Raw genomic sequence first — 19472 nt, 5'->3', positions numbered from 1 at the left:
GAAAGCACTGTGACGTGAAACAGCTTTTCTGACCTTTCAAATTGACTGAGCTCTCAAAACAGAAACGGATAAGGATGTATCCAGCGATTCTAGTGTCTAGACTTCTTAAAAATTAGCATCTGCCAGTGTTTTTAAAAATGTTGCCAATCAGCGGCAGAATTTCCCAGACGGCAAACTGACACTGAATCAACATGGAAACGACGTCTCTCATGACATCGAAACAACGTTGATCTGGCATTGTTTTGCTCATCGAATTAACGTTGAACCAACGTCAGACGCGTCATTCTTCAAAGCTAAATGAAAATTGGTAATTGGTTTGCAATTGGTTTGCTTTCCTAACGTTGAAACGACGTTGCTTTCATGTTGATTTTCCATTAGTTTTGAAGACTGACGTTGGTTCGACGTTAATTCGATGAGCAAAAAAATGTCAGATCAAAGTTGTTTCGATGTCATTTTTCCACGTTGATTCAATGTCAGTTTGCTATCTGGGTTATCATTTCACAAAACGTTGAAAAACCATATAGCGCTAATTACCATATAACAGCAAAAACATGGATTGCCAGAAACTTCTGTTAATGGCGGGGAAAGAGTTTATAAAATAAAAGCACACTTTCTCTCCTCCAATATACAACACAATATGCTGTATGATTTGAAGTAGAATTTATGTCCATAGCACAAACAGTGCAAGACGCTTAGGATTTGGTCTTTGTTCAAATCATTAACGGTCACAATAACAAAACTAATGATGCAAGACATTACATCCACAATCACTGTGGTCAATTGAGATTTTCGTCTATTTTGCTCCCATAACGTGTTATTTCAGAATAGTGTAAAAGAAAACATCCAAAATACACATTTAAGTATTCATTTTATTAAACATCATCCATGTAGATTTCAATTTCAATACAATTTAGAGCCACTTCAGCAGGTTTGTTGAAAAGTTTGTTCAAATTTACATAACATTTTACTTTTTACCCAAAAACATACTAAATTAATACGACAACAAAACGAAACAAATATTTTTGAAATCTAGCTTAATCCAAAAATGTTCATATTTCTGTTCTGTTAGTGTATGCAAATCAGCCAATACTTCATTTGCATATTTAAACATAACATTTGAGAAAACTCGTCTCGTCTTAATTTTCTGTGATTAATCAACAGGGGAAGTGCGGTGATATATCTATCAGTATTTAGCCGTTTCACCTGGGTTGTCAATGCAATCCAGAAAATAAACTAAAATAAACTAAAATGCCAACAAAATGACCTAAAAGCCACAGAAATGAACAAAAATGCCATTAAAAAATAACTAAGAAGCCACTGAAGTCAACATAAATGTCGCCAAAATGAACAAAATTGTCACCAAAATGAACAACAAATATCCCCAAAATGAACAAAAATGCCACTAAAATGAATAAAAATGGCACAAAATAAACAAAAACGCCAACAAGATGAAATTGCGGTGGAAGTTTCTGTAATTTGGTTGTAATATGGAATAATTTCATTTCTGTCCTGAGAGACAGTTCATGATCCCATACAATATGGAGTAAAACTTAACAGCAATTCAGTTGGCTTTGCTCTCAACAACATCATCAGCACCGTCATACTTTTATGAGTCACGCCTCCACAGAGCGAGCATGCATTACTCTACAATATCTAACAAAGAACGGCACTCATGTGTTTTCTGGAAAGCGCAGCCAGACTCGCCTCAAAGGCAGGAGAGCGTGATTCCTCTACGGAGCGATTTGCATTGGGCTGGAGGAACTTTGGCCAACAGGGTAATGACTTCAAAATCCTGCACTGCATTGCCAACATTATTACAAACTCCACTGGAGTGAAGGTTATATAACCTGTGCTGAAACACCAGAAAAGCTATTGCAATATTGGCGACTTCATGCAAAGGGGAAAACAGTTCCTCACACTGGCTGTTTTACAGCTTCTCCATTCACCTCCTCTGCTGAGGTGGAAAACTCTTCCCTGTTGACTAAACGCACGTGTTTTAAACGGATCTTTCCTCTGATAATGACAGAGTGAAGAGATCCTACTGAAATAAAAGACACCAAATACACCAACACCATCGTGTAGTGGACAATTATCCCAACATAGTGTTGTCACGGTACCAAAATTTCAGTATTCGGTACCAATACCAGTTAAAATTCACGGTTCTCGGTACCAATTTCGGTACCAAAGCTTAGTTTAAATGTACATATACTTAAGTGTTTATCACGGTTACAAGTATGGAAACTGTACATTTGTATTATAAACACTTTAGAAAAAGATTAGATAAACACTAACACAAAAAAAAAGTTTAAAGTTGTTTGTAAAGTTTTAATCCATTATTTATTTAATGCACAATGAATTAAGTGAACAAACATGAACAATCAGGTGTTTGTAATAAATAACATTTTCAAACATTAATTAATGTTGTAAAAATATATTGTTCAGTCAATGTGTTGATAACTAAGTAATGTTGATGAATGGTATCTTTGTAGCATTACCATAAAACATGTTTTATTTGACTTGACTGTCCTTTTATTTAATCTAAAACTGCATTCATATTTAATTTTAAAAAGGCTTTTTAAACCTGCTGAGTTATAAAGGCAAGAATACGCCTAGAACTGGCACTGACATTAAATGACAATACTAATACCAGTAGTACTCTGGTGTCGGGTAGATACTACTGTGCTCATGTACTCGTAAAACTACCCCGAAAGCACTTTAGAGGCCGTTCACATGTCGCGCGTGTTTTTTAATTATATTTTTGCGCGTGCTTATTCTTTCCAAAGCGCTTGCTCTCACGCGGCGTCTGTCGTTGCTATGCAACGCCAATGAGTTTTTATTATGAGCGCGCTTGCCTCGCGCCTATATTTGAAATTGCGAATTTGCATGTAATCGGCCTCTTATGGCAACGTGACATTAGCCTAATCCAAAATATTTCCATATGTGGCTCTTTCCTCCTTTCGTTTCAACAAGTGGATTCAGAGAGAGAGAGCCATATCAGCGTTATAAAGAGGACGCAACTAGACATCGCGTCTAGAACAGAACTGGATTAACCTGGTACTCGGTACCTAGAAAAGCTGGTACCGTAACATTTTTTTTTTTTAGTACCGACTTGGTACCGAAGTACCGAGTTTTTTGACAACACTATCCCAACATATATAAATAAAACTGTCCAAAATGAACACTCATCAAGTGGCACATGTGACGTGAGGGAATAAAATTAATGAAATTGTAAAAAGCTTTTAAAAAAGAAAAAAATCTGCCTTTGGAGTCAAAAATAATACTCATGTGGAACAGCAAATCAATAAATGGCACCAAAATAAAAAATGTAAATCTATATATAACTCAAAGGACTATAAACATAATGCATAAAAGTATTAGCAAGTAGTTACACGTATTGTTTTTAATGTTGTTTATATTAGAGGCAGGCCGATATTATCGGCCGATATTAGGCATTTTCCAAACTATCGGTATTGGCAGTTATAATGGCCGATTAATGAATATTTCAAAAATAAAATAAAAACGTACAAACACGCTTGAACCATGTCATGAGTGTTGTATAGTTTGTCCACCAGAGGGCGCTCTACACCGTCCCTGTTGGGAACACTCGTTGAGTTGGTCACGAGACATACATTGCTTGAGTAACAATTAAAAGAACATCCCCATCAGTTCTCTTAACTCAAATAAGCATGACAAAATTTGTGGCCGGCGGAAGTTTCCTTGGCCAGTTATATTGAAAATTTAAAAGTATGACGTAATCCATTGCTAAATTATGGTTCATCATAGACTAGCTAACCATAAAGCTAACTAATGCCACTATCATCAGTCTGTTCTGTTGTGACAATAAAAGAAACTTTTAGAAAGTTTCTTTTTAAAATGCATTATTATATTATTTTGGTTAAAACTCATAAATAACTAATGTTAGGGAAATCTGTTAATGTTTTGTTGCGCCTTTGTGAAATAAAAAAAAAATATCGGCCGACATATCGGATTCTAAAACCAAAAAATATTTGTTTCGGCCTTCAAAATCCTTTATCGGTCGGGCTCTAGTTTATATGTCTATGTAGTGTTTTTAATATCCTTTAAGATAAATAAATAATTTTGTTCTTTAAAACTCACATTTGATCACCAAAATGACATATTTAGGCGAGGTATGTCATACAGAATGGTAATTCAAAGTGCTTAACATAAAATAATGAATAACGTTCATCAAAAAATAAATAATGAAATAAAATAATGAAGTTTATATTCAATATTTTTTTTTATCCATGTATGTTGCGTGCAATTTCCAGCCTATATTAAATATTTGGGAATGTCTATTTTCATATTTTATAAGGTTACAATACGATTGCCATAGCAACGTAACTTGCGTGAGGTTCCCAAACCTTTGGTGTCACGTGACACGTCATGAAAGCGCCGCGTCAAGCAGCTCCCGCCGACAGACGCGACAGCCTCGACAACAACAACGGAGAAATAAAAATGAAGATGGAAGACGAGGTGCGGGAGAAATTGAGGTCGGGAATATACATGATTAAAAGAAAAAAAAGGTCAGGCTGCTAAATCTAATGTTTGGGAGCGGTTCTCAGAAGTAGTCATAGACATATACACTAGACCTCACCTTGGATACGGCAGTTCATTAGAACGATTGCGTCAATAGAGCCGCCATCTTGAAACAGGGGAGCCCCTCCGCTTTAATGCATCAGCCTCAATGTAGTAGACACAGGTCTAACGCAAATAAAATCACCATAAATCATCATGAATGCGATTTTTCTTGTTTTTTTGGTTTGTTCTAACGGTCAGACATGTATTTATCATTGATTACAGAAAGAAAAATTTTTTTTTTAATTTTTTTTTTAAACATTCTTCCTAGTTCAGATTTCATCCGTGAACTTCATACGCTGCACAAAAGTCCGCCACCATCAATGAATTCGAAGTAAAGGCAGAGATAGCAGCGTTACTAGCTACTTCCCCAGACAGCAAACTGACATTGAATCAACGTGGAAACGACGTCTCTCCTGACATTGAAACAACGTTGATTTGCTCATCGAATTAACGTTGAACCAACGTCAGACGCGGCATTCTTCAAAGCTAAATGAAATCGAAAATTGGTTTGCTTTCATAACGTTGAAACAACGCGTTGATTTCAAGTTGATTTTCCGTTAGTTTTGAAAGAATGACGCGTCTGACGTTGGTTCAACGTTAATTCGATGAGCAAAACAATGTCAGATCAACGTTGTTTCGATGTCATATTTCCACGTTGATTCAATGTCAGTTTGCTATCTGGGTCCTATGACAAGACCCCTGTTCCAAGATGGCGGTGGTTTTGACGCATGCTTAGAACCCCCAGGTGAGGTCTAGTGTATATGTCGATGAGAAGTAGTTGCAGCAGGAGACAACAGTAATCTCGGCTACCTGAAGTGCAACTCGTCTGAAAAATAGACAGTAGCGCCACAAAACGGGCACTTCCAGCATGTCAAGACATATTTGTGGGGGTCTAAGAAATAAAAAAATGGTTTAGCCTATTAGATGAATACAAATGCTGCTTTGTAAAAGTTGAAAATGTTTATTAATATGACCTGATTTATGGTTCATATTCATAATCGTCTGTTGTTGCCAGTTTACAGGGCGATGTTTCCAAGCACTTTCAGGCTGAAATAAAGGCTGTTTTCATTTACATTACAATGCCTAGTAGCTACTATGTCTATTTAACGGTTGCGGGTGCGGTGCGGGGCGGGTTGTAAAAATAGACAGTGGTGTGGTGCGGGCTGGGGCGGGCCAAATAATTTCTAAAAAATAATGTGACTGTAGGAGCACATCTGATCTCATCTGGAAGCTGATCCAGCATAATAGCTAAAAGCAGACTCTCCATGCGTAGAGTATTGGTGTTTCTAGTTGATGTGAATGTCTGCAATATATTGAGGTCCGAGCCCATTGAATGATTTATGTACCAGTAATAATCCCAAATGTAACTGGGAGCCAGTGTAACGACCTGAGGACTGGTGTGATGTGTTCATTTGTTCAGGTTCTGCTCTGCGTTTTGTACGGTCTTATCGTGTTTTTAGGAAGGCCAGCGAGGAGTTCATTACAATAATCCACCCTGCTGGAGATAAAAGCCTAAAGTCTTAACTGGAAACAAAGTATGTAATTCTTGCACTATTTTTCAGATTGCTTTGACATGACTACTGAAACTAAGGTCTGACTCTAGAGACGCACCAAGATTCATGACTTAATTTTTAGTCGTTAGACCCCTAGAGTGAAGGTATGCATTCACCTTGAGAACTCCATCTTTGTTTCCAGGGTATTTAAGCATATTTTTTGTGCCTTATGCCTTCAAATATCTTGAATGTAACTCAACACCCTTGCCTCATTTAGTATGCACGGTTCTATGACTATGCAAATGAGCCCCGCCTCCACTCACTCACTCACTCAGCTCAGAGATCCACTGGTTGACGATCACACGTTGATCTGATTGGTTACAAGGTCGTTTGTGACGTCGTGTTTTGGTTCACTGCAGTTTCTGTCCACTTATGAACTTACACATGGTTTGTAAAAACACCACATAGACATATAAATAACATTAAAAACTCGATTTTCACCACAGAGGGATTTTAATACACAATTTAATTTATTAACAATTAGTTTAAACATAGATTCTAGAATATAAATATTCTGTCAATATAGCTCAGTTACTGTAGGTTTTCAACTGGAATGTAGACTATATTAATACAGAATGTGCACTGATCTTTTAGTTACAAAATTCTGGATCTTGAATGTCCTTTTCTAAAGTTACAAAAGAAAAGAAACGTTAAAAAAAAAAAAAAAACGTTGTCATGACCATGCGGGAACGGTGTTGGGCTGCTTCAATAATCCACAGTTGAGTTCGGTTAAGTCTGCCTCTGGCTTCGACATCAAACATGGCGATTAACAAGTACTCAAGGCCAGACAGCTTCCTTTGAACCACAAAATCTGTCAAACATGCCTCCCACCATCACAAGCAAACATATCAAAATCCGTTCAGTTTCAATGAATCACGACCTCATCTCCCAGAGGTCGAAATTACCAGCAGACGCTCTGTAGCAGCGGGACGCCTCTTCACATTCGTTCATCAGCGTTTGATCAACAGTGCTGGAGGGAAGGGTTACACGTTCACCAGGGCTGGGGACAAAAACACCAGCTAAGAGACAGAAATACACCAGAGATTTAAAACATGCGTGCAGAAATTACCCTTTTTATCCGTTATGCAACAACGTTTCGCTCAAATTCAGTTACTCGTGCTCTATTACGCAATCTTGATGCCAAATCAATAACTCTGCACTCATGGATCAAACATAAACACATTTGTAATGAGAAGCACTTAACAAAAAAAAAAAGCAGATTTAAGGGACACCTGTGGTTTACCGTCAAAATAAATGTTTGATGGATTAATGTTTGAAAATTAAGACGGCTATGCATTTTAGTAATGTAATTTTACAGTTGTAAAGTAAAATAAATTATTATATTCATTTTCTTACAGTGCTAATATATTTTGTAAACAATAATAATAATTAAGTTTAATAAAAATAAATAAGTTTAAGTATAGGGATGCACCGATATAAAAAAACCGTTGGCCGATACCGATAAGTCTTTAAATATGAACGCCGATAACCGATACATTGGATGATAAAACTAAATCCAAATTTTTATATAATTTTTGAGAGCCTGATTACAAAAACTAAAGTCTCACCATTAAGCCAAGTCCCAAGAACACAATTATAAAATTATAATTTTACGTTGCCTTTATGAAGTGATTACAATCATATATTTCAAGCAATTCAAAACCATGTTAAACATCATTTTGTAGCTGAATGAAAAAAAGTCCATTATTTATCGGCTTTAATATATCAGTCAAATTGTCTTATAGGGCCGTTAATGATAACATTAAAAATGAACATATATCGGCTGATACCGATATGCTGGCCGATATATCGCGCATCCCTATTTCAGTATTAACTAAAACTGAAATAAATCTAAATTAAAGCTAAACAAAAATATTTAAAAATACAACAAAATGACAAAAACTTAAAATAATATATATATAAATATTATACAAAATAATACTAAAATAACTGTAATGTTATAATAACTAAATATTGTATGAGCAATGCTATGAAAAATCCAGATAAACTACCTTACTAGTTCTCCGAGCAGAAAATATATATCCTTTAGTCACTGAAAAGTGTTTTTGATGGCGTGGCTTGAAAGCACTGGATTTGAGACGGGTGTCAGTCGCCACAGAGGAAGGGGTCAGGAACAGGTCGCTCTAGTCTTCATCGCTGGCAGTCTTCTGTGTCATACTTTATAAATAGAAACAGCCGAGAGATGTCCGTCTCTCCACCAACCCTAAATCACCCTCCTCAAAATAGGTCAATCTGATGGATCGAGAGACGAGGAGCGACGGCGAACACAAAGACAAACCTCGCCAATGCAATCACTAGAGCTGTTCCAGCCTGGGACTAAATCTCAAAGCAAGAACCAAACAATGCTCTTACCTAACCATGACTAGGCTTATTCGCCCAGCAATGAGACATCCAGGGGAATAAGGAAGAATTAAACTTCAAGACCGACCTAACAGTAGGAAATAGCCCAGCTTAAGCCTCTCTTTGTTGTGCCGTTCAGTTCTTTAAACTGTAGTCTGCTATTGCTGATCTTACATGCAGGAAAAAGAGGGGAAAAAACACGAGTGCAATAATTATTTATTTTGCAACGTTTGCAGAAACAATTTGGAGACATTTCTAGAATACCTTTGCTTTTTATTTTATTGTATATTTACATTATTCTATATGATTAGAAAATTAGTGACTGGGGATCAATGGGTAAAAAAAATGCACAAAAATAAAAAAAGGGATCTGAGCCAATACTATTAGAGCTGTTATTGTTAACTAAAACTAAAAACAAATAGCTTTTGTAAATTGAAATAAAGCTGAAATTCAAATCTAACTTTTTAAAGAAAATTTTACATTAAAAGTGTTGATGAACTGTGAAAAAAGTACTAAAATTACTCAAAATATATAAATTAAAGTTAAATAGAAATACTAAAATAAGAAAATGTATAATGAAAAAAGAAGAAAAAAAAATACTAAAACTAAAACCAAATCAAAATGAAAACCAAAAATATAAAAATAAAAGCCAATTCAAAATATTAATACTATTATAGTAATTTTAAATTAAAAGTGTTGAATAACTGTGCAATTAATAAGTGAAAAAAGTACCAAAATGACTAAAAATGAAAAATATATAAATTGAAGTTAAATAGAAATACTAAAATAAGAAAATAAATAATGAAAAAAGAAAAAAAATACTAAAACTAAAATGAAAACCAAAAATATAAAATATGAATACTATTATAGTAAATAAATAATACTAAAATAACTTTATGTAAATAATACTAAAGTAAAAAATTACATTCGTTTTCAGGAACTGCAATTCAGCCTAAACTCGTATCTCAGGCGTTTTTGTAGTCCGAGATGTTTTATTTACATTTGCATACCTGAGAGCCAAAAACCGTTAAATACACCATTTGCAATCATCATTTCTCCGCAGCGCAGGCTGTTTCGTTTCGAGGCAACTTCGATGTCAGCACTTCTTGCCACAAGGTGAAATGAAACGCTCCTCAGAATGGAGATGGGAGACATCAACACATCCAGACGGATGTTAACACACTCCACGGAGTAGGACTGTGAGATAAACAGCGCTCCTGTCTGACATTTCTTTTGTATTATGATGTCAGCGGGAGGGACGTGTCTGATATGACCATCTCAAAATCAGCACACACACCATGTCTTCCTCACAGCGTTCATCTAACGGAGGATGTGATGTAATGTGATATAATTACACGCAACAACCAGTAGTGCTCACTCAACTGACCAGAGATCTCATTGAGTTTTAGACAGTCCAATCATTTCCTACTGCCATTAACTGGTCGGGTGGCACACCAGTGAAACGCCCAGTCTAAACATCTGATGCATAGTGGATTTAAAACGGCTTAAATTGCCAACTATGAGTCCAAGAGTCAACAGTTGGCCTGAAAATAAAGGATTGTTTACAAGGTTTACATTTTATGTCACTTTCTGAGTCTGTGAAATAATCTGTACATACATTACATTTGAATTCGGGATGCATGATATTGGAAAAAACTGATATTATGATATTTTGTATTTCTTCGATACATATGCAATATGAAAACCGTTTCACTAGATGATTTAAATAGCTCTATTTGGAAAGAATTGATCATTCTAGAATTGAATCTGCATAGAAAATAATGAACAAATTACAAGCACAGGTTAATACACTAGAACAAGGATACAAATGACATAAGCAGTGCTTTATGGTTTTCAGGGAAGTCTAACAATATTCAATTACGTAAATTGGATAATTAAATGTAAAATAACATGCATAAAATATGTAAATAAATATAGGCCTACAGATCCAATGGGATACACATGCATTGTCTTTGAGGATATTTGCAAAGGCAGGCATTTTGAAATAATTGTGTGTATTTTTCTGTTCAAGAACAAACAGAGGCAGAAGAGACGGGAATCCGGTGTTCACGTGCACTCTGCGCTGTCTGGTTTAAAATCACTTGATTTTTAACCTAAACCACATGCAAAAAAAACTTTGCATTTAAGCCGAGAATCACGTCCGTTTCGAAGCTTGGTTCCTGGTCTGTACGGATCAACTACGACCCCTACACATGGCAATATCGATGGTAAAATCATTATAACCCTAATAACCAGCATTTAACGTAACATGATCACAAACGTAACAACGGCACACTTGGTTAATTTGATCAAATGACCATAAATCACACCGATTCATTTTACAATCCTGCAACTCGCCTTTAATTGAGACTAAAAAAAGCTTTTCATTAGTTTGGGGAAGCATTGGCGCACGCCGGCGACTAGATGCCACTGCAGTAGACCATCTCACAGCATTAAAGGTTAATGATTAATCCATTCATTGATTCATTCAAATGGACGATTTGTATTGAACTGGTAATGGACGATCGATCATGGGAATGCTTGTAATTTGGCATCCTCACTCCTCATGTTAATTGATAATTAGGGGGATGCAGTAGATAAGTTGATCGAGGTTAGTTTCTCTCAGGAGCAGCTCTCCGCCATGATGCAACATCTCACTGATTTATTTTCTTTCCATCCTCCTTATTAGGGCTTTCAAACGATTAATCGCAACCAAAATAAAAGTCTGTGTTTACATAATTTATGTGGGTGCACTGTGTATAATTATAATTTAATAAATAGTATTTATATATAAAATAATTATACACAGTGCACCCACATAAATATATAAATATATACTTAAATATATCTTAAACATATACAAGCATGTGTGTGTATTTATTAAATACACACACATGCTTGTATATATTTAAGAAATATTTTCATGTATATACTGCATGTAGATTATATGTAATTTATATTATATATAAATAATATATTTTTTAAATTTTTTTTAGGGATACACGATATATCGGCCACATTATCGGTATCTGCCGATAAATGATAATTTTTAATGTTATCGTTATCGGCCCAAGAACATTTAGCCAATATCTAAAAGCCGATAACTAATGTATTATTTCCTTCAGCTGAGGCACTTTAGATGTGCACTGTTCAACATGATGCTTTTAAATTGCTTGAAATATGATTGAAATCACTTTAAAAAAGGAAAATCCAGTTAAAGTGCAAATTGTGCAGCGCGAGTCTGTCATATCGGCTACACAATATTAAAATAAGAACATCATAATTGTGTTTGTATCTTGACTTTTAATGAGGAGACTTTTATGTAATCAGGCTCTTTTAAAAATTGTCTAAAAATTTGGATTTAGATTTATCGGCCAATATATCGGTTATCGGCTTTCAAATATAAAGAATTATCGGTATCGGCCAAAATTGTCCTATCAGTGAATCCCTAATTTTTATATATATATATATATATATATATATATATATATATATATTAGGGGTGGCACGGTTCACAAAACCCACGGTTCGGTTTGTATCACGGTTTTAGGGTCACGGTTTTCGGTTCTGTACGGTTCTTGTTATTTTTTCTTTTAATCTTAACACTCAAGAAATGTACTTCAACATGTGATATATCGCTTAATTATCCACACTTTAGGATACAGTATTAAAAAAATATATATTATATTCATGCAATCATGCACAAACTGAATTTGACTCTTTGACTTTAAGCACATTTTGGGACTATCTCAGAGGAAAGCTAGGTGAGATTTAGATACAGCAAGAGAGAAGACATTGACATGCTTTTTGTTTATTTGGCAAAAAAAGGAGAATGTGTATCACTATCTCTACAAGAACATGTGCATTTTTATCACATAAATCTTATTTACACAAAGAAATTAACTTTCATGTATCAACTGCTAACTTTTGTAGCTCTTACCAAAATTCTATCTTTTAAAAGAAAAAGAGAGGAACTCTTAAAACACTGTCTTTTAAATGTCAATATACATGAAACCTCATTGCCTATAGATTGTTAAGCTATAGCAATAGGAAAGGCCATAAACATAAAGTGAAATTTAAGTTCAGCCTCAACACAAAAACAGTATCAACAATGCTTCTATTCCCAAAATGTGAGGGTACCTTTTTTCCACTTAAAATGAAAGTGCAGGGTTTGGAAACGTATGACTGAAGCTCTTATCTATACATAAAGTGCCACTGTAGCGTTATATTAAAATATCATAACATGAAATCCAAAATGTTCCCACACACCGGACTTATACCATAGACTTATACGACGCTGGCGCATCCTCCAACTCCCTCATCTCTCCCACTTGCCATTTCTCCGCGTGCCGTGACCTGCAGCGCTCCATACTCCACTTTTACTGGCTTGTTTACTAACTTGAACCGGCGCTGCACAGAGCGATCGGTAATGACATCAAATACCGCGAAAGTGATGAATGCATACGGAGCCGACTCGCGCTAGTTTGATATTCACCGATCGCTCTGTGCAGCGCCGGTCCAAGTCGAACACGTTTATGTCGCGCGAAAAGAAAACACACGTCACATACGGGCACGAAGTTACATTGCGCATGCGTCGAACCGTGAGACGCACACACGCTCCGAACCGAGACAAGCGAACCGAACGGTTCGGGTGTTTTTTCATGTACCGTGCCACCCCTAATATATATATATATATATTCTTAAATATATTATATATTTATGTACACACAAACTTTTATTGTGGATTCGATTAAACGTTTGACAGCCCTACTCCTTTTACATTTCATACATCATGCGTAGCTTGAAGATTTTGTTACGGTTATTTCATTTGTTTGTTTTTTTACTTTCCATAGACTTATGTAATTTGGTTTATTAATGAATTTGTTTAAAATAATACAACATCTTGTATTCATTAAACGCTGGTGTGTGATGATCCCTCTTATGAAACGAGCTGGCCGTGACACTGAACACAAGTGTTGATGCGGCTAATGTACTCCGACTACTCTCTAGTGTGTGAGAAACGATGTAAGCAAGACCATTAGACAGCCTTCTCTTCCCAGATATAATACTAAAAGATTAGTAAGATTACTAACAGAGCAGTAAAAGTTCACAGTCAAATGAGCAGCTTGATGAACTATGTGAATAATAAGAGCCTCAGGTTAGTCCTCAAACTCACAGTCAGTCAATGGAGCAGATGGTTAAATCTCATTGTACCAAACACACACACACACAGAGAGTCATTCAAATAACAGATAACAACAACCACAGCCAACAGAGAATCCGAGTGCCGCCACCGACTTGACCACTAGTGCATGCTGGATCTCAGTGATAATCTTCATGCTGTCCTCCCCGCTGCTGGGCATGACCATATGTTACAGGGGTGGAAGCTAAAAGTGTTGGAGTTTGCTAATGGTGCGTGACTCAGTGGCCACTGCACCTCCATGTCCCTGCCATGAATTTTTATCTGAGCGCTGTCGAAGACTGAAGCCAGTCCTCAGCGTAATGCATGTACACAGTGGGCTTTTAGGCTGCATGATGCACTTTAGTGTTGTCAAAGCTGAAATGGTCCCAGTCGATACACCAAGACCAGCTGTGCTCTTTCTTCTCTCACATGTAGTTATTTCTTATGTAAACAGTTGAGAAATAAAAATCATGTGTAACAGTATATTACATCAATGCATTCGGTCTTAAAGTGACAGCAACCTAAGCTACACTGTGTGATTTTTACCCCCATCTAGTGGTGTAAAGATATAGGACCATCCAGTGAATATTAGTTTCTGTTCCTCACAATTCCGATTTCATTTTAACTCCTACGGTGGCCAATGTAGTCCAAGATTAACATGGTTTCCAGTTCGACCTCGTCCATGAGTGATAACTCAAACGTAAACGCGAAAGGCGAAGCTTTAATTAACGGGTATGTCCCTCTTTGGCAAGATGGCGACCGACATTAGAACCCCTTACCCGTATGTATTTTCAATGGCATATTATACACTCACGAGAATACTTTATTACTTGAACAAACTAAATATTAATTAATGAGAACATATACTTTTGAGAGAACTAAGTGTTTTTAGCTAAGAATAAACTAAATTAGTTACACAGTGTAGCTTTAATGTTAGTCAAACAAGAAAGTCACTCACTGCTCTTGACTGAATAACTTTGGTAACTTTAATTGTAAGGATTCGCCTGTATTTATTTACTCAGTGAGGAGGACTATGTATGCAATGAGTATTTTACATTTGATTGATAGATTACATTTGATTGAAAAACTTAAAGCATTGTTTATGTCATTTGTAACTATATTCTATTTTATTTACTTAACTGTTTCTGTGAAGGATCCATGTGGAGTAGAGCCCGACCGATAAAGGATTCTGAAGGCCGATACCAATACAAATATTTTTGGGTTTTAAAATCCGATATATCGGCCGATATTTTTATTTTTAATTAAATATTGTTGGACTTCACACACGTGTAAAAGAAAAGCTAACTTTTCTGCACAAGATACGTTTGATACTTTTTCTCTATGTCTAAATGTTCACTCCTCGCAAGTATAACTTACATTTTACAATGCAGGGACTATAACTAGAGATATGTTAGTTATAAATACAGTAATCATTACTTTATTTAGGCAGAAAAAGTTCTTTGTGGTTTCCAAGCTCATTAATGTTAACGTTAGCGGTCTTCCACTGATGATAGTGGCATTAGCTAGCTTTGTGGTTAGCTAGTCTATGATGAGCCATAATTTAACAATAGATAACATCATACTGCAAATTGTAAAACATACATTTTCAATATAACAGACCAAGGAGAGATGATTGAAGCGTGTTTCGTCTGTTTTTATTTTATTTTTTTAAATATTCATTTATCGGCCATTATAACTGCCGATACCGATATTTTGGAAAATGCCTAATATCGGCCGATAATATCGGCCGGACGATATATCGGTCTGGCTCAAATGTGGAGTTCATTGATCATGGGCTCAGATTAACACATATTGAAACAAAATTCAATTCAAAATCTAAAATTTTCTAAAATTATAAATTCTTGCCCTGACAAAGCATGCTTTAACCTCAACATTGCTTTCGCCATCCACTGGACTATTCTTTTCCTTACACAGCCCCTTGTAACTTAACCTAGTTTAATCAATATGATATACATTAAGTACACTTACAGAACCTCACTTTGAATTTACAGGCAACGATCTGATCGCTAGTAACCATGGAAACAAAAGCATAAATGTTTTAAATTGAAAACAACCGAAGAGCTGACTGGTATTAAATTTCCTACAATGAAGAATTTATAGCTAGAAACAGACCAAAAGAAAATCAGGAAGCAAAGCGTTCATGTTTTCTGTACCGAGCAGGGAAGTTGCCGGAGAGCAGCACGTCTATGGGAACATGGCTGCACTTAAAATTCTTATGCAAAATTCAACACCGTGACCATTGAAATGGATTCAGTGCTAAACAAAGGAAATATTCTTGTATAAACAAAAACAGCAGATCGACACCCAATAAAAATGTTGTTTAAAATGCATTACCAAAAAAATAGTAATGCTTAAACTTTAAAAACAAGCAAAGAACGAGCATCTTATAAACCCCATGATATCAAATTTCAAGCTTGCAGCATAAAGTCGATAAAATACAACTCAGCACACATTCACATCTTCCACCTCCAAGAAAACAGAGCAAGAATACTAATGACTTAATGCACTTAAAAACACAAAAATACAAAATGAGAATGTCTCTCCCAATACAAACTGGAACCAAATGACAAAAGCAAGTAGAAACCCATGGTTTTGTCGGGCTGTGATGTAAACCAATCTCTGTAGACAAGTGAACTCGGCAATTCAGCATATTCTTTAACTATTCATCTGACCTCAAGCATTTCATCTTTCATTTCATCAAAGTTCAGGAGCATTACCTTCATCTCCGTCCACGGTGATCCTCTTGAGTGAACTCGCTTTCAGGTCTTCAGCTGAAACACATGAACACATATTTATAATGAAACACTAGGACAGTTCGTGATGGACCGATCTTTTTTTCTTTGTTTAGGGCAGCTAATTTATTTGCTCTATAACAGGAAAACTAAGACTTTAAAATGCAATGATTGGCTCTGATTTCAAATGGCTACAGAGATGAAAATCCAAACAAACACGAGCAGTTGCTTTTGATTTGAATTCAATTGCATAATTTTAAGATTTAAAACAAGAACAGAATGGTCTAACTTTAGATTTGTGAAATCATGCCACCTGCAAAAGACAAAAACTGCAGACAGAATGTGCGCTTATAAACACAACTTTACTTTTTATGGCAGTATAAGAGGAAAAGAAAGTTTACACAGTTGCTTATGGCTTACCTGAACGTAAACAACTGAGAAAGAATACGGATGCGAATCATTATATTAGACCTGTGCATCCGAGTCGCTAATGTACTGCTAATGGAAAAGTGCCAGTCATTTTTATTTTGGGTGAACCATACACAATAAATATTGTCACTATCCATAATGTTGCATTTTTGTATTGCGATATCCCTAGTATTTCTAGTTAGTGATAAATGTCTCAAATAAATGACTATTTATTATTTGCAACCAGTTGATGGCAGCTACATGTTTTTATTATTGCAGTGGAAGCGAACTGTGCTTCAGAACCGGGAGACACAGACGCCTGCAGCTGGAGATATACTTCATCCTGGAGGTCGAGAACATTATGCTGCATGTAAGACGCTTCTAACACACTTTTACTCAACCTCGCTCCAAATCGAATACATTTGAGACTAAAATTAATATTTTCAGAAGTAGTGCACAGACAATATAGACCAACAAGAAACACACAATATATTTTCAAATCAATTACAAAAGTCAATCAGCCATGATGTTAATTAATTACTATAACGAATCATAGCAATAATGATTTGATTTAAGATAAAGATGTAGCTTAGTCTAATTTACATTATTCTTTGATAACACTTTACAATAAAGTTTCAAAATTCTTCAATATTCAGAGCGATAATGGGGCCTCTAGCGGTTCAAACTTCAAACTAATTTGTGGCCGGTGTGTTTTTTTGCTCTATCCTCTGCACTTACACCTTCGTCAATACGTCATGCATCGGGTCAGCGGTCACCCTTCTGCCGGAACTAGACTTCTGTACAGCCTTTACCGGAATATAGTGATTATAGTTCATAAAGTTATAAATATGGACTTTTTTTGTACAAAAGCGCATTGCTTCGCTTCAGAAGGCCTTTATTAACCTCTGGGGTCAAATGGTTTACTTTTATGATGGATGGATAACACTTTTTTGGGTTCCCCTTATAAAGCTTGATATTTTTGAATATATAACTGATTGTGTTATACATAGGGGTGGTGATGGCGCAGTGGATGAGACACATGCCTTTGGTGTGAGAGACCCAGGTTTGAATCCACTGTGAGACACCAATGTGCAAGACACTGAACCCCTAGTTGCTCCAGAGGCGTGCGACCTCTGACATGTATAGCAATTGTAAGTCGCTTCGGATAAAAGCGTCATATAAATGAGTAAAAATGTAATATATGATGATATAGACCTGCTATAATAGCTTGAAGTTGAGTTAATTAGGGAATAATTTCCATTTTCGTGTGAACTAACCCTTTAAGGTTTAAAAGTCGCTTGGTCACTGAATTAACACAACCCCCCCATCACATCAATACCATAGATAGACCCCGCCCTCCACATACAGGACACCAATATCAGCACAAAATGATTGACGGACGAAGCACGTTTCTTATTGGCTAAGACCAGGACGGACCGCTCCCCTGACTCTTTTAGCTGTTTACAGAGCCCGTGGCTGTCACAGAGAGTTGTGATTTGTAAAGACACATATTCAGTGATATAGCGGACATTTTATTTGTGGTAGTTCCTTTCAAAACCCTTAAGCCATAAGTGTTTCAGCCGTTTATATAATAATCGTGTCACTTCGAAATCAACGTGATTATATATATTTTTTTTGTTCACCACAGAAGCGCTTCTACAGGCGAACTGAGTTGAGGAGTCAGCAATACAATTGAGTAAAACAACTAGAGTTATTAAACTACTAGAGAAAGTTAAACGAGTGAGGTAGCTTTACAGTTAGTCCGAGCGTGCACGTATAATGTCGACTGCGCTACAGCATTATGACGCCATTTCTGAGCCACACAACTGCAGTCGCTTGACATCGACATTCTTATCATTGCGACGTTCAGAGCAGGTTTGAACATACAAAGGGAACGGAATATGTCGCCCCCACTCTTTAATACTGCAAGCCGTGTTGACTTGATGAAGTGGGACGACAGCGACATTGCCATTTCGAATAAAGCCGAATGGAGAAAACTAGACAGTTAGCTAAATCACAAAGAAACTGACACGAGACAGCTTTCGACGTTTAGATGGAGGTGACAAAGCTCGGCTTACAAAATGCTGACGGTTTATGTGCAACACAATGAACGATCTAATAGCTTTCCGTACAAGGTCAAGCCCAAACAGGGTTTGTACAACTTGCTTGCGATCGGGGAAATCGGACTTGTTTTCTTTCGACATCAACTGAATGGGAAACAAATGCGTCGCTGCGCGCGAGCCTAACGACAATGTTGTCAGTTCGAACAATAACTGTCGCGTTCAGACTAACCGTCGAAATACAACCGATTATCTTGGCAAATATAACAACTGGGTTGACAACTAAGTTACCCGACGGTAGAGATGAAAATCTGCTTTCTTCTCGAGTAGCCAGCCATTTCTGCTCACGCTCAACAAGATCCGTACATCGACGAGGTTTATCATGGTCGGAGCTCGTAATAAAAGCATAATTTCCAGAAAATAGGCGCTAATTTAACGTACGGAATCGAAAACGGCAAGATTGTTGATTCATTCGTGCGCGAGAGTTTTAAAGAGCGCGTGAACGATTCCAGTTCGCTACGATTTTTGTGCAGATAATCACAATTCAAGCACTCAG

At 36.3% G+C, this 19472-nt stretch overlaps 1 protein-coding gene across 3 annotated transcripts in view; it reads right to left on the bottom strand.

The window, feature by feature from the left end:
• arid4b (AT-rich interaction domain 4B) overlaps positions 1–19472 on the bottom strand; it is an 87633-nt gene that overhangs the window by 67456 nt on the left and 705 nt on the right. For all 3 annotated transcript variants that reach the window (XM_089116729.1, XM_089116730.1, XM_089116731.1), the window contains exon 2: positions 16434–16487. In XM_089116729.1, coding sequence (XP_088972855.1) covers positions 16434–16439 — 6 coding nt within the window. In that variant the 5' untranslated portion in view covers positions 16440–16487. The remainder of the gene's footprint in view (positions 1–16433; positions 16488–19472) is intronic.

This window comes from Pimephales promelas, chromosome 11 (genome assembly GCF_988280905.1).
Source record: "Pimephales promelas chromosome 11, fPimPro1.hap1.1, whole genome shotgun sequence".
Taxonomy (NCBI): Eukaryota; Metazoa; Chordata; class Actinopteri; order Cypriniformes; family Leuciscidae; genus Pimephales; species Pimephales promelas.
Note: the sequence above shows the minus strand (reverse complement) of the source record. Positions and strands in the feature narration are given on the sequence as shown.